The 16,816-nt window shown below is 39.7% G+C and overlaps 1 protein-coding gene across 2 annotated transcripts in view; it reads left to right on the top strand.

Annotated features, from left to right (window-relative positions):
• Positions 1–16,816, top strand: part of PPP2R2B (protein phosphatase 2 regulatory subunit Bbeta) — a 260,646-nt gene that overhangs the window by 141,500 nt on the left and 102,330 nt on the right. For both annotated transcript variants that reach the window (XM_058543417.1, XM_058543408.1), the window contains one exon: positions 16,579–16,676. In XM_058543417.1, coding sequence (XP_058399400.1) covers positions 16,579–16,676 — 98 coding nt within the window. The remainder of the gene's footprint in view (positions 1–16,578; positions 16,677–16,816) is intronic.

The following is a 16,816-nucleotide window of genomic DNA, read 5'->3' as shown; positions in this document are numbered from 1 at the left end:
GAGTGATCCATTTGGAGAAATAACAGCAAATTGTCATATTTATTGAGTGTATACAATGTGCTAGGTATCATACTAAGCTCCTTACTTTCTTTTCATCATTTAATCCTCATAACTCCCCTTCAAAGTGGTACCAATATTATTCTTATTTTACAGATAGAGAAACTGAGGTTCAGAGTTCAAGTGACTTGTCCAAAGGCGCATCAGTTATAAATGGCAGAGCTGAATGTTGTCTGTCTGACATCTAAAGTGATATTGTTAACCGTTCACTAAATTACTTCTAGGTAAAGTCTTATTCAAACACTTATTTAGTGCTTATGTGTGTCGGGCACCATTCTGAGTGCTTTGAATAAATGTACTCATTTAATCCTTGGTATAATATCATCATCCCCACTTTACAGATTAAGTAAGTGATGGACAGAAAGAGGTTAAGAAATATATCCAAGATTAGCCAGCTAGTAAGTGGTAAAGCTAGAATTTTAACTGGGGTTGGGAGATTGCTATTGACTACCTCCTAGAATTATTTCTCAAAACAATGCTCTAGATTAGGCAGATACAAGGTGCTCAGGCAATAGTTTTCAATTGACACCAAACCTCATTTTCAGCTCTGTACACTTTTGGGATTCTGAGCCTAAGGGTATGCTTGGTGCCCCTGGGTGGCTGCTATTTCAGCCATTATTCCTTGTGACTCTGGCACCTGTCACTCAAGCAGCCTTCACTGTGTCACTTTCCAGGCACGCAGAGCAAAGACCGACAGGCCCTAGAAGCCGGCTCAGCCACTAATGAACTGTCTAATCCAGAAATCCCTTCTCAGCAATCAAGCAATCCAATTCAAACTGCGTGTTTGACTGAAATAGTTCACTGGGTCAGACTTCTTGGCATATAAAGCTCTTCCCACCCAGTCTCTGGTGTGCTATTGCCTTTCTTTGTGAAAATTGAAAGGGTGGAGGCTGGTTTAGATAAGGGCTAGAATTTAAGAACCAGAAGGGTGTATATACATTTTACAGTGCTTGCATTTTCATGTATATGATTAGCTAAGGAGAATTAGGAGAATGAGGCAAATGTAGATTTTAAGGAGAATGAGGCAGATTTAATTGGTTTTTAAATTTTCATAATCACATAGGTCTGCTCCACGCAGGTTGACGGGAAAACCAAATGTGTGTGTGTGTGAGAATAATATTAGAAAGAGGATATGAACCCAAGTGATCAGACAACTATTAACAAATATTCTAGAAAACTATATTTTATTGAACATTGATTGTGTGTCTACTTACATCAAACACTGGACTGTGCGCCGGGAATACTGTGGTGAAAAAATCAGCTATTATCCCTGCCCTGGTGAATTTTATAGTCAAAATTAACAATAAACACCCAAACAAATATATAATGATGAATTCTGATAGATCTTTCAAAGAAGCAAAAGAGTAGGGTAAAGAGCAATGTAGAGTGACTATAGAACAGGCGGTCAGAAAAGGCCTCTCTCAGGAAGTGCTGTCTAAGCTGGAATTTAAAAAATAAATAGATGTTAGCCAAGGAAAAAACGGAGAGGGAGGATAGTTTAGGCAAAGAGAGAGCAACATCTTTACAGACCCCAAAGTGGGAGAAAGCATGGCGTTTATGAGATCCTGAAAGCAAACAGGTGGGGCTAGGATGTCGTGGATTGGGGTTCAGAGAGATGACTTAATATGAGGTTTGAGAGGTAGGAAAGGCCAGTTCATAGCATTGCCTTAGCGATAAATTACCAAAAGGTTGTATTATCCCAAGGCTTCCTCAAAATGGCTTCTGGTACATTTTACTGTTGATTAATTTCAGTTGAAGAGGCAGGTGCAGATTGTGGCCAGTGCTGTCTATACCTTTAGCATTTAATGGTTTTATTCCTTCTCTTGCCTGATAAAATATTGACATTTAATTTCTTCCCACAGACTTTGCAGAAAATAATCAATGTGTCGCAATCAAGGCTAAGAACCTGCTATGGTGTGTGTTGGAGAAAAAGGAGTTTTGCTACTGTAGCTAATAGTTATTGGCTTTTTCATGCCCTAAGCTTTTCCATACTCTCCAAAGGCAATAACTTAGATTGTTGGAATCAGTACTTGAAATGTCCCCATAAACAGGGTCCTGGGAGACATGGAAATACGATCCTATTGCCACTCCTATGTCATCTGCTATGCTTGGAGGAAGTGCTTCTGAAAATGGCCTTGGTACTTGATTTATCAAGTACTGATTTTATTTCAGAGATATCCCAGGCTATGAGCTTATTGTAATGATCCATTTAAAAAATAATAATAAGCTGTAGGCAAAAATGGCGCATGTGTGAATTTAAGTTTAGGGGAGAGCTGTCATATGCATTACATGGGCCAACAATCAGTTGTCCCCATGAGAATCCTAAATCTCCAAGTGTGGACCATTTATGTCATGTTTGCTATGCACAGAATGAGATCCTAGATACTGATAAAGATGCTGTCTATTAAGGAAATAAATATGATTCTGTCTTCAGGGAACTTATAATCTAGTTAAGGAGACAACACACATACCCCAGTGTATTCAAGCAGTCTGTCAGCATTTGTACCATAATCCAGTATAAATGAGTCGTGCCCCATAAGGAGATGCCAACTAGGTTAGTGAAATTTTAAATGGAAACTATCCTTACTTGGTTTCTAAAAGAGACTAATTTTCAACTGGGTCTTGAAAGAGAGGGGAAAGAGGATAATTTCTAAGAGAATAAATTCCAGGTGGAGGAATTTATTGGTAGAGTCAAAGATGAGTACAACAGGAACTCTGCCCTTAATGAAATCATTTCAGTAAGGAAAATAGAGTAAGTACACACGTAAGTGAGAATGTCCTAGGTAGCTTGTGAAAAGTACAAAGAGTTGCAGAAGTTGGGAGGAGGAAGGGATTTTTTTCCAATCAGGAGTGCTCATGGAAAGCTTCATGGAGGAGATGGCATTTGGGCTGGCCTTGAAGGATTCATGTGTTCATTTTTTCATTCAGCCACTCAATAGGAATTTTATGTAAACCTCCTAAGTGCTAGCAGTCCCTAGGCTAGGTCCCTAGACTAAAATAGTGAACAAGATCCTGCCCTCAAGGAGCACACTGTCTAGGAGAAGATGCCAGCAGACACAAGTAATGGAAAGAATGTCTCAGGTAAATGAGATGAAATGGCATGATGGTTGGTCACAAAGACTGTATTTGCTTATGGAGCCCAAAGAGTCAAACTTTGCTGAAGTGTCAGGTGTTTGACAAGGAGTGCAGAAGATAGGATAGAAAATTTAAGGTTGAGCCCAGGAGATCCACTCTCCATGCTAAGACATAAAGCCTGTAACTATGAGTGAATGATTAAGAAAGAATCAGAAAAAAAAAAAAAAAAATGATAGACAAAAGAGAGTGGGGACAAGAAATAATAGAAAGTGGAGGAAAAAGAAGCAGGATGCAAGAGGCAGGTTAAGAACATGGGCTTTGAAACTAGAGTTGAGTTCCAATCCCAGCTCCACTATTAGCCTTTCAAACTTGGGCAAGTTATTTAACTTCTCTGAGCCACCATTTCTCCATCTGAAAAATAGAGGGAGATACTGAAATCATGGATTTTGAGTGACAATTAAATGACAATTTAAAACACCAAGCACAGATCCTGGCCAAAGTGGGTATTCCATAAATGAAGATGATAATATAGATTTAGGAAGAAAGTGTATTTGAAGGGTCTAGTACTATGCCTGGCAGGCAGTCTGCCAACTCAATAAATGGTAGTTTCAAAGAGATGCTGTGCTTTTCTAAACTGTGCAATACTAGTGCTTTTCTGAGACTGAAATATCTGGAGGCCAGGTTAATAGCTAGGTAATTTCAGTGAGTCTTCTGTATGACACTTGCAATCCTCTCCCTGTAGTCACACTGTAATAAAGGAATGTGCAGCTAGGAGAGTTTTCCATTAAGACTGACTTCCTGGAAGGGAGACCTACAAATCACTTGGAAAGTTCCTGGCACCATCGCCTAGGTCTGGCCATTTGCAAAGTGTCTATAAATCTTCCACAGGGCAAGATGAGAGTGTGGGGCTTTTTCTCTCTGACAGACTTGTTTCTTTCTATAAGATATTAGGAATAATGGTGAAAGTTGCCCAAGAAAGGCCATAAGGAGGTCAGGCTACCCATGTGGAAATGTCTTGTAGTAGACGTCTCATCATTTTAAAGCATATCCAGGTAAGCAGCCTTCTGCCTGGTAGGCAGATAGGAGGGAATGGACCTTGAGCTTCGTAGCAGAAGGAATAGAGTCCTTTCTGCTCTCAGTTTCAAAAGAAAAAGGAAGGAGGGGAGAGGGGAAGGAGGGAAGGATGGAAACAGGAGAAAGAGAGAGAAAGGGAAAGGAAAGAGGACAGAGAGGAAGAAGAGGAGGGAAGGGAAGAATAAACCAAAAACCAAGTTGTTTTTCATTCATGGTGCTCACATGGATCTCTGAAATGTTGATTTTTGAGAGAAACTCTTACAATACTAAATGCTTTGAGAATCCTGTTAAACCTTATACGAAAATAGGGTTTCAATAGCATTTTCCTTCTAGCCATCTTTTGGCTGTGGCTAGGAATTGAACCTATACAGATTTTATTTTAGCTGTTAGTGATGGACCAGTCCTAGTTACTCATTTTTTTATTCATTTATTTATTCATTCAGCAATTCCACCCTCTTTCTTCTTCACCATTAATTTTTCCCTGGCTGTTGAAACTTTCTCATCAGCATATAGATATGCTGTTGTTTCTGTGATATTATAAATACACTCTCTTGAACCAACTTCCCTTATCATCTGCCACTTCATATCTTTGCTACTCTTGGCAGCAAAACTCCATGAAAGAGTTGTCTGTAGTCACTGTCCTAATTCTTGTCCTCTCCTTTACTCTGAAACCCAGTCCAGTTGTTTCAACCCCACTGTTCCACAGAAACCGTACTTGTCAAAGTCAAAAGTGACCTCCATGATTCGAATCCAAAGGTCAACTGAAGTCTCATACCTTGACTATCAGCAGTGTTTGACATGATTGATCACTCTCTCATCTGCACTTCACTTGGCATCCAGGATGCTAAGCTTTCTTGATTTTCCTCCTATCTCACTGGCTATTCCTCCTTTGTTTTCCTGGTTCTTCTTCTTCTCCGAACCTTTTAGATTTTGGAGCGCCCCAAGGTTCAGCTCTTAGTTCTCATCTCTTCCTTTAAAACCCTCACTCCCTGAGACCTCATCCAGTCTCCTGCCTTTAAATACCATCTGGAATGCTAATAATTCCCAAATTTATATCACAAACTCAAACCCCTCTCCTGAACTCCAAACTCTCATTTCCGATTATCTACTCAACATCTTTGCTTATAAAGCTTTCATACTTCACATGCCTAACCTGAATGTCTAGTCTTCCCCAAAAAAGCCTGCTTCGCCCACAAACTTCCAATCTCAGTGACGGCAGCTCCATCATGCCAGTTACTGAAGGCAAAAACCTTCGAATCATCCTTGTTTCCTCTCTTTCATGTCTCATACGCAATCTATCAGCAAATCCTGGCAGGTCAACTCTCAATATGTATCCAGAATCTGACCATTTCTCTCCACCTCCACTGCCAACGACTTGATCTGAGCCACCATCATCTCTCACCTGGATTAGCTCAATATACCCCAATTCTACCTCAGCCCTCTATGGTCTGTTCTCAACAATACAGCCAGATTGATGCTTATAAAATGTCCTATATCTCTCCTCTATTCAATACCCCCCAACAACCTTCCATTTCATTTTTTCTCACCTTTCAAAATTGTGATAAAATTGTACATAACACGAAATTTACCGTTTTAGCCCTTTTTAAGTGTACGAATCAGTGGAATTAAGTACATTCACATCGTTGTGCCCATTTCACTTTTAGTAAAAGCCGAAGTGCTTGCTACAGTCTACAAGACTCTGCATTATCTGAACCTCCCATTTCTCTTACTTCATTTTTCCCTTGTTTGTACTCTTCCAGTTATTCTGGTCTTCTGACATGGGCATGTTTCTCTCTTAGGGTCTTCCCACCATATGTTCCCTCTGTCTAGAGTGCTCTTCCTATAGATACCTACATAGTGATCTCCTTCACCTCCTTCAGGTCTGCTCAGGGAGTCCTATCACAACCACCCTATTTAAAATCTAAACCTCCTTCCTACCTCCACACTCAATTTCCCTTACTCAGCTATGTTTATTTCCCTTTGTACATAACATATGATGGCATTTATTATGTTCATTGATTATTATTTTTCCTCTACAAGTAGAATATAAGTTCCATAAGGACAGATATTTTATCTGTTTTATTAATTGATATATATCCAATACCTGGAATAGTGCTTGACACATAGTAGGTATGCTCAACGAATGTTTGTTGAGTGAATAAATGGAACTATGAGTAAATCTGTCAGCATTTGGTCTTTCCTGATTTTTCTACATTTTATGTTATTCATTGGTATCTAAACTGCTACATGAACATGAAATCAAACATAATGAATTTTCTAAATATTCAATTTTCAGTGGATAGAAAAAAGCAGTAAGGATGTACTATATAGTGCCTTTGCCTGATGAATATTTATTAAAGGTTGGGTCATGCTGCTGATGAAAATCAGCAGTTTATTTAGTCTATCTTTTATTGTTTACCTACTATGTGTAAAGTATTGTATTTAGTGCTTTCAAATATGCACATTATCCAAAAGAGAGTAATATTTTACAATATTCTTCAAAACGACACAACTCCTAGCCAGAAAGAGAGAAAGCAGGGAGAGGGGAGAGAGGGAAGGAGAGAGAGAGGAAGAAAGACAGAGAAAGAGAAATACTAAGTGATTCATAGAATTGTAAATGGTACATTTGGTTCTAATACTTTCCCTTTTTTTTCTAAGACAGTTGAAAAACCATCGTAGCATATTATCTTGTGAACTGTTAGCAGCATCTTTATTTTGTTTGAAATAGAAACCACATGTTTCAGTAGGAAACATCCAAATCCATTCCCACTGTATTCTTCATACATTTCTTTAGGTTCTTCTAGGGTTTAGCAAAGGGACATATTGCATTTAGTGTTCAATTTGTCCTTTAGAGAAATACAAGAGATTTCAAGAATGCAGGGCCATGGATGAGATATGAGTTGCCGTAAGTTCCAGTAGTGGCTTCCGTTGCCCCCTAGGTCAAAATTGGGATTCTTATTCTATGGGTCAAAGAATTCTTCTATTACAGAGTCTTTGAACAACCTCTTCTCCAAAGTTTTTCTATACCCAATCCACCATTACTTCCCCGTCCTCTAGACTGAAAGCTCTTGATGGCAAAGACCAGTTGGCTTTTGTTTATTAGCATATCCCTGGCACCCAGCCCAGTGACTGCACATACTAGATGTTCATTGAATAAATCTCTTGCATCTCAAACCCATTTGTTCAAAATACACTTTGGATTGTCTTATTGCCACTTCCATGCCCTCTCCCAAAGACCACTCTAAGTCCAGTACCCTCCTTTCACCAACCGATCTGCTCTTTTCTCTTCCTGTGATTCGTAGAATCGTTAATCTCTCACCAATGCTACAAAAAGGCTTTTTATGATAAAATCTGTTCTTTACTGATCAATCTGTCTGGTTCTAAAGTCATAAAATACTATTCCAAATAAGAACTTCCCCTTACCTTACACCCCTTAAAAAATGTTTCTTACGTTCATCCAGCATAAATATTTTCTTTATTGATATTTTGTTTAGGGTTATCCATTCTCTGTGTTGGTTCACTTTGGTATTGGCTCTCTTTGGCTCTCATTCAGTGATAGATTAAAGAAAAAATTTAAGAAGTATCTGTTCTATATTAAGACACTCAGCTAGGCACTGAGAGTTTAATGATGAACAAGTTCCTTATGGAATTTCCAATTTAGAGACTGAGAAAGACATTTAAAATGATTGTCACCATTGTGATGAGTGCTAGTCGTGATAACTGTGATGAAGGAGAAGTGTGGGGATCAATGAGGCTGCACAATAAAGGGAACCGTCTTAGTCTGGGGAGAAGTCACACAAGGCTTCCTTAAAGAAGTGGTATTAGAGCCAACCCACAAACATGGGGAATTTTAGCTCCCACAAGGCAGGCACCATGTCTTACTGACTTCAGAGTATCCAACACAGCAAAATGTTTGACCAAAGATGTGCCAAACAGACTCCATGTTAAATGTGTTTAGGTGGCACACCGCTTGCCAAAGAGCTCCTATTCTCCAGCAGATGTGATGAGCGTTCTCATTTTGGACCTGGAGTCTCACTGACTTTGGGGCCAGTGATAGATGTCCCATGTTGTGTAGATAATAGATCTGCATGATTGACAGAGTGTGCATCACCTGCGCAGTTAATTACTCCTCTGCTTTCTGAAAGAGTGGATGACAGATAGTGGACACCTTGACAGCAGATTCCACTGTAATCTACATAGGCTTGTAGGCAAGTCTGGACTGCTACCAATTTCCCACTGGATTTTTCTGTACTTAGAGGACTTATGATTTTTAAAACTGCTTTGCCCTTTAGGCAAGTTTTGTTCCAACTACAGGAAAATTCTCTCTTCTCAGCTTCTATGTTGCAGGAACTTGTTTTGAGTGAAAGGCAGTCTACATCGACCTACATGTCCCGGGTTGTCTCAAAGCTGGTTAGTGCTGGGGATTTGGTCAGCGTGGGGAAGCTGTGTGCATTTTAATGGGAACAGCATGGCATTCATTACTTACCTGCTTCCTACCATCTGGAATTTTCACAGCTCAGCAAACATGGCGGGCTTCCTGCATATTAGCAGGGAGAACTTGGCTCCTAAGGAGGGCATGGCTAGGTTCCTTTGAAGCCATAATTTTATGATGGACACCATGATAAATTGAGGAGGGGCATTCTATCCCAGTAAGCTGCTTTCATATTTGGATGGTCGAAAAGTATTGCACCATTTCCATATGGGGGAGGGGTAAAAATAGACCTCGTCAATACTGGGAACTAAGCAAGTATGAAAGAAAACTGGTTGTGTGGTAAAGTAAAATGAAAGTGTGTGTGTGAGAGTTTGTGCATGGAGGTTCCGTTTTTTTCCAATTCAACATGCATTAATAATCTGGCCCTGTGCAAAGTGCTATGAGGAAAACAAATGTGGAAAGACATGTTTATTAGTATGCGTTTAGATGCAAATAACAGAAAATCCATCTAGCAGTGGCTTAAACCATAGGGTATCACTTATCTAACAAGTCCAGAAATAGACTGTCCCTAAGGTAGGTTTTGCAGTTCAATGATGTCATCAAGGACATTTTCCCATGCTTCCATCTGTCATACTCAGCTTCTTGGTTTTTTAAATTTCTTAGGCTTGTCACCTCATGGTCACATGATAGCTGCCACAGCTCCACGTATCATGGCTGCATATAACCACATACAAAGGCAGGAAGCAAGGAATAGTCAGTGCAGCCACAAGGCCTCCCCTCACTTACTTCCTTTTATTCAGGGAAGAAAAATCTTTGCCAGAGTCTCTGCCTCTGGCCCCCAGGAGACTTACATAGTTCCTGTATGCCCCATTGGCCAGATCTGGGTCACTTGGCCACTGCTAACCACAGGGGAGGCTGGGAAGCAAGTATCTGGTTTTTTAGCCTCTACCATGGGAGGCAGTCAAGGAAGAAAGGCACTGGGTAGAGTGTCTGCCACATCACCTGCCCTTAATGAGCTTGGTCTGCAGGGACAGACAAGCATTTAAACAGTGCCCATTTTCCAGCACTGTGCTTGTGGTTAAATAGGAAGCAGCAGTTGTGATAAGATCTTGGGAATTGGGGCTGTTGGGCCCTTCTGCCTGCGTTCTTTCCTGTGAGAGGAATACCAGCACCAGGTTGAAATTAAAACCAGTATGCACAGAATTAATTATATTCAAATGAAAGGAAAAGGATTCGGTATCTACATACTAAACACTGGCTGGATGACGAAGGAATCAAGTCTGGATCAGGCAGAAAGTGTGTATTATACACAGTAGGTCAGGAGAGCAAGCATGTGGCATGTGTGCTGCCTCTTTCCATGCCCCTGCGCATGCCAGACATGACTAATTGATCACAACACTCTCCCGCCAAGCCCAGCTATGCTCAGAATCCTTCTCAATAGGCAGCTTCTGCCAATAGATCAAAATTGGTAAGCAAGGTTAGATCCATTTGTTATCACTACTCAGAACTTTATATTTACTACTTCTATCGCTAGGACTAAGCTAAAGGAATGTGAGAAATAGATCAGGTTAAGAAGTTAATACTACTCAACCAAGGACTTAAACATAGTCCCTTTGAAAGACAAAAGGACCTTTGGCTCAAAGGGCAGAAGACTTCGTGCATAAATCTAGTTTGTGATGCAGGTTAACAAAGGTATATTGATGAACTGAGCTTCCGACCACTCTAAAGACAGAGTTCTAAATACAGTAGTGTCCCCTCCTTATCTGTGATTTCTCCTTCTGCAGTTTCAGTCACCCACAGTCAACTGCAGTCCAAGAATATTAAATAAAAAATTCCAGAAATAAACAATTCATAAGTTTTAAATTGCCACCAATCTGAGTAGCCTGATGAAATCTCACACTGTCCTGCTCTGTCCAGCCCAGAACGTGAATCATCCCTTTGTCCAGTGTATCCACGCTGTATACGCTACCCGTCCATTAGTTACTTAGTAGTCAACTCGGTTATCAGATCAATTGTGGGGGTATCGCAGTGCTTATGTTCTAGTCACCCTTATTTTACTTAATAATGGCCCCAAAGCGCAAGAGCAGTGATGCTGACAATTCAGATACGCCAAAGAGAAGCTGTAAGCTGCTTCCTTTAAGTGAAAAGAGGAGAGTTCTCGACTTAATAAGGAAAGAAAAAAAAACTGCATGCTGAGGTTGCTAAGATCTATGGTAACTTTTATTACAGCATATTGTTATAATTGTTCTATTTTATTATTAGTTATTGTCATTACTCTCTTACTGTGCCTAATTTATAAATTAAACTTTATCATAGGTATGTATGTATCGGAAAAAATATAGTATATATAGGGTTGGGTACTATCTGCAGTTGCAGGCATCACCTGGGGGTCCCGGAACGTATACCCCATGGACAAGGGGGGACTACTGTTGTGGTAATACCTAAACAGTGAGATTAAAAAATAAAATCTTTAAGTAGTGAGAAAATGATCATTGGCTCCAAAGTTGAGCCATAGAGTTGGTTTCTATAGAAACCAGTAGTATTAAGCCTCTATTTGCACAGCATTTTTAACATTTGGAATTCTTATGTAGCTGTCGGCTCATTTTATTCTCATAATTTTATTCCTTTTTTGAAAAATTGTTCACTACAAGAAGGCAACGTGAAGGAACTTTTTGGGGGTGGTGAAACTGTTCTCTATCATGATGATGGTAGCAGATACACATCTATATGTATTTATCCAAACCCATACTATGTACCATAAAAAAGTGAATTTTCCTATATGGAAATTAAAAAATAAATTTTAAAAAAATCTAAAAAGTCACTGAGATAAATGCTAAAATCTTTTATTCAGTTCGAGAACCAATTAAAATTGTTTACAAGTTAAAAATTGTTCAAGTATTTATGGTCATAGTAAAAAAAAATTAGAAAATGCTGAAAAATTAGAAAAAGAGTATAAGAAAAATTGAATCATCCACATCCTACACCGAAACATATTATTTTGGATTCTCCCTGACGGTCTTTTTCCTATGAATATTTGTGTGTATGTAGTTATAGGAGTTAACTATTATCTTTGAGGGAAATTTCATTTTATATTTTAAACATCATCTTGGTATTAATGGATGTCTTAGTAAGTGTATATTGGTTTACCAGTAAAAAAAAGATACATTTTAAAATGAAAATACTTTAACAAAATTGCAGTCATTTGACACGTACTGTTTTATTGCCTGCTTCTTTTAAAAATTTTACAATATATTAACATCTTTTTTAGGCCACTTTGACATGATCCCAGTAAAAGTATTTGGCCATATCTTGTTTGGCCATAACCAGATTTCCTTTTTTCCCCTATTTTGGTGGAAAATGCCCTCTAATGCACTATTTCAGTTATCAAAACTTACCAGAGAAAACCTTATTCAAGCTAATGGATGCTGATTTTTGGATTGTGAACCAGAACTCAAGGAGGAGTCCACAGTTTTATGTAGATGGAAGGAGTAATTTTAATTCCCACCGGGAAGCCTAGGAATCTCCTGTTTGTTTAATGATCCACAAAGTCATCGCCAATCTAGCTAGAAGCCCCTATGCGGCGATGACAAAGGACACACATGCTACCTCCCCCCACTGCAGGACTCAGCCAATTCATCACAGCACTTCAGCCTGGAAGTGACCTCCGAAATCCTTCTCAACACACACTTTCTGGCAACTACCACCATTTCACCATTGTTATCACTATGAAACCTATTTCCTATGAATTGCTGATATCCTTGTCCTAACTGAAGAAACAGAAAACTCCGCCTAGAACCAACGTGATCATCAGGAAGAAAGCCAAGTATTGGAGCAGAACTAGTCAGCTGCTCTAAGTAGAGTAAATGACTTTATAGTATTGTCTATGAAGTATTTCTTAGATGAAAGATAAAACAGTTAATGGGCTCTGAAGGCTAAATTGCATTACCCTCTCATTTCAGTCCCTAAGATTGATGCTGAGAGTCCAGTGCGTGACCTGGTCAGTAAGATCTTGCCCCATCAGAAGATTTGGATTTAGATCTTCTCTAAGTCTAAACTGAGCCATCATTTTATCAAAACAATTACCCTGCTGTTTCAATTGTACATGGCCTGATAATTATTCTCAGCCCAGTGCTCTGGCATTGCGTAGATTCCAGCCTCACATGGTGCTGCGGGAGACAAGGGCATGAACTAGGGGATCTCTCCGTTTCTTCAGCCCCATAATCACATGAATATAATTGCCAAGTCAAGTTCTATTATTCAGGTAAATGGAAACTTTATGTATGAAATTACTAGTCTGGAACCTTTGTAGGATGCTGATATTGGTTTTAAAAAAGAAAAACTCAGTCTTAGCAGTGCCTATTGAACTAGAAATGGGGTTACCAGGCCACCATCTTGTGGAAATTAAATAGGCAGAAATAGATGTGGAGCAGGGCAAACGTCATACCTCCCAGGGTTTCCTTAAAAAGTCATATTAACTACATTTGACCTCTATAACTGTTTTTGGCTTCTTTTTTTTTGTTTTTAGTCAAAAACGTGCACTTTATCCACATCTCTAAAGAACAGAGGGAAAATGCTCAAGTTTATAGCTTTTTGCATAACAGCATGATTCGGCTGGGCACTTAATAAAATGAATTTTCATATATACACTTGTCATTTAAAGTCGGCAATCATCTTGAACTTGATGAATTGATTTCTGTTGACCATGATTTCAGACGAAGTTATTATCTCTTAAGTTTGCTGGTTTACTGTTATCGCCATATCCTATTTCTATACTCAACAAAAGTTATTTTGTCTTAAGCAGCATATGTTTTCCAGTTTAAATTGCTCTACCAAGAGCATGTTGCAAGCACAAGAGTATTTGTATCAGAAGTTTCAGTATTTTGCAATTGGAATGTGGGGTGATTCATCAGTTTTGCATCAATGATTAAACAGTCATAGAGGAAGATATGCAGAGACGGATGGGGCAGTAAAGTATTCTGGATACACCTACTGGCTTAGCAATGATAAATGAGTCAGGAAACGTGAAAGTTCAAAACAGGTATTAATGCGAGCTGCAATGGCATGTGCTCTGAAGGGGGATAGACAGTAGCTAGAATAAACAACCTAATATACAGACCAGCTGGTTGGCAGGATTAACATAAAGGTAACGACTTGGCAAGAGGACTAAGGAATTTCAGAATCCTGCTATGCCCATCACCCTTTCTCTTACAAGGTTCTTGAGGGAAGCATAGCACAAATAATGCTAACCCTTGGAAAACAAAGGGGACATTTTTATTAGATGGGACCATGCTTGATATCTCATAATGCAGAGTTCTGATAATATTAGCTTGGATCATGTAGCTTAGAAGTGAGCTTGAATCCTACCTTGTCTTTACCTGTGTGGATCTTAAGGGGAGAGTGAAGACATTTTCACAAAGAATCTGGGCAAGAAGACAATGTGTATGTCATCCCTGGGAGAGTGAGTTTTGTTTTCCTTGTAGTGACATTTTCTTGGAAACTGAACCCAAGGCTAACCTTGGAAAAAAAATACTTAACTCTTTTTTCTGATACTCAACTTCACCAAAAGGGAAGGCCCATCTTTTAGTTCTCAATGCACAGGTCCTGGAGCCCACCTAGAACTCCAGGATCTGCGTTAACATCACTGCTGAGAGGAAGGTTGTCAACTGCACTTAAGCGGAATCTCAGCCCTAAAGACATGAGCATGGCACTGTTATCCCCCAGGCCTAGTCTCCCCACCACCCTCTCATTGCTCCCACTAATCTTTGTCTCTGGAAGGTGTTTGTGTCTCAAACAGTTTGAGAGCTTTGACTCATTCCTTAATACCTGACAGAAGCCTGAAAGTGAAAAGAAACAGGCACATCTGCTTTAGGTTCTACTCAAGTCAGGAAACTTCATGAATGACCCCATTCTAAGCACTCGTTGAAAAGCCAGAAGCAATAACTGATGTTAGAAGTGTATCCTAGCCCTCGAGTGCTTTCAACCAGGGTCTCCTGAGGCAACTGCAAACATTACACAGCCTTCTTCTCTCCCCTTGTACATGAGAGTGCTTTGCTAAGATGCACAAACTATAACAAAGGAAAGTGGTCAAATAATTCACTTGAGGTGGCTGTCTTCCCAGCTTTGCTGGGCTTTGCTACTCCTCAATGGGCACTTGTTGCAGAAATGGGCCTTCTAAATTTACGTCAGGAACTGAGTAACCATGCAGCTTATTTTGTATTTCCTAAAGATAGGATTCATCTGGAGGGGTCTTCTTGAGTGAATGGATGAGATTTCGGTTGAAATCATCAATAAAGAATGGGGTGGCCTTTCCTGAAGGAAGAGTCTATAGACCAGAAGTCATAAACTGGTGACCAACAAACCATATTCAGCCTACAGACAAGATTAATTTTTAAATGTCATGGCACTGAAAAAAATAATTAGTTGCCAATATATAAAACTTAAGAGATTTTGCATAAAAATCTGGATTTCCAGCTTCTTTAAAAAAAAATCAGAATATCTGGCAACATATGCAATATTTCATGGCCATGGTTGGCTTAAGCTTAACAGCTACTTATCCCTTAAGAGGAGACACAAGCTATCTATTTCACCTCATGGCCCTATAGGGTTTTAATTTGCTGTCCCTGGGGTTAGTCATCTAAGAGACCAAAACAAGAAATTGTGAATTAGCCTTTTACATGTGCCTGGCTTGACAGCGACTATGGCTTATGCCTTATTCTTTTTCCTTCTGCACAAAGAATGACCATTATAAGCGTTTTCATGTATGGAAAAGGACAGTATGTAAAGTGGAGAATTTGCCACTACTTACCTGAATAAATCAGGCATACAAAGAAAACCCTGAAATAGTCATATTAAAGTAAGATTTGAGGTTTGAATTATTCAGGGGTAATTGCCTTAGTTTTCCACCTCACTGTTTCCGCTTTGCTTTCCTCACATGGACATAATCTTTAGAAAGTTCCTCTGTCAAAGGCCATAGTCATAATTCCCTCGCCTCTTTTTTTTTTTTAACTCATTTGCACTCTGGGTAGCAATTGTTGGAGCCCTGTGGGGGAATAATTGCAGAGGAATTAACCTCTGACATTTTTCTAAAAATAGCCCTAATAAATCCAATCATAGGTAATTTACCTGTCCTTGTTCCTCCAGGGGTAACCAGCGTTGAAGAAAGACTTGGCAGGCTGGCATTCCTTCAGCAATTATCTGTGATCTGAGTTCCTGGCACCTGTGTATTTTCTCCCTTTAGAAATACAGATTACAAATTGCCCTCTCCCCTCTGACCTCTTGACCCCATTTTCTCAGCACCTTTCTCCGGGGTTGGGATAAGGCCGTGCTCTTCCAGAAGAGTGTGTTAGCCTCACCAGAAAAGAGGCAGCATGGGTCAAGCTGGAGCATTTGTGGGGTCCTTCCTTGAATTTCCAACTCACGGAGTTTTGTCCATGATTTCTCTGTGCTTCGTCCCTTCATTTTTGGTGTCTGAGCTTCAAGCATCCCCGCCCTGCTTCATCACAGTCCTCAATCTTCCCTTGAATAGCCACCACTGAAACCTGTTTGGAGAAGTTTCTTAGTGTAGAGGAAAGGGGAATGTTAAAGGCCTTGAGGGGGTAAAGGGTCTGTAGTTGGTAGAAATTATCAAAGAAGATTGCCATTTCCCTGAGCCATAAAGAAATTCATTTTCTCTTGCCCAAAATGAAAGGGTCTGAATGTGCTTTTTCCTTTTGTTCTCTCCAGATGTTCCAAGAGCCCACAGTGCGGTGTGGGCATCTAGGAAATTTACCTCCCAAGTGCCACTTGTAGTGGCACTTAAAATACATAATATAAAATCCTTGCAAATTCCACTGCAGAGACAAAGCCCTAAGCCCTTAAATGCACAGAAAAGTGTGTCTATTATCTATCGTTTCAAAGTAAGTGTGCAGTTACTTAAATTGCCTTTGTCTTCTTCTTTTCAGCTGACATTATCTCTACGGTAGAATTCAACCACACGGGAGAATTACTAGCGACAGGGGACAAGGGGGGTCGGGTTGTAATATTTCAACGAGAGCAGGAGGTAAGTGGCAGTGAATGCAAAATGCCCATTTTCTTCTCTTTTTAAAGGAGGCCTCCTACTGTTCCTTAATCCTCATGTGTCGCCCTTAACCTTGCTGCTTTGCTAGCAAACTAAAAACTGCCAAAAAGTCATTAACATCA

Source organism: Diceros bicornis, chromosome 1 (assembly GCF_020826845.1).
Source record: "Diceros bicornis minor isolate mBicDic1 chromosome 1, mDicBic1.mat.cur, whole genome shotgun sequence".
NCBI lineage: Eukaryota > Metazoa > Chordata > Mammalia > Perissodactyla > Rhinocerotidae > Diceros > Diceros bicornis.
Note: the sequence above shows the minus strand (reverse complement) of the source record. Positions and strands in the feature narration are given on the sequence as shown.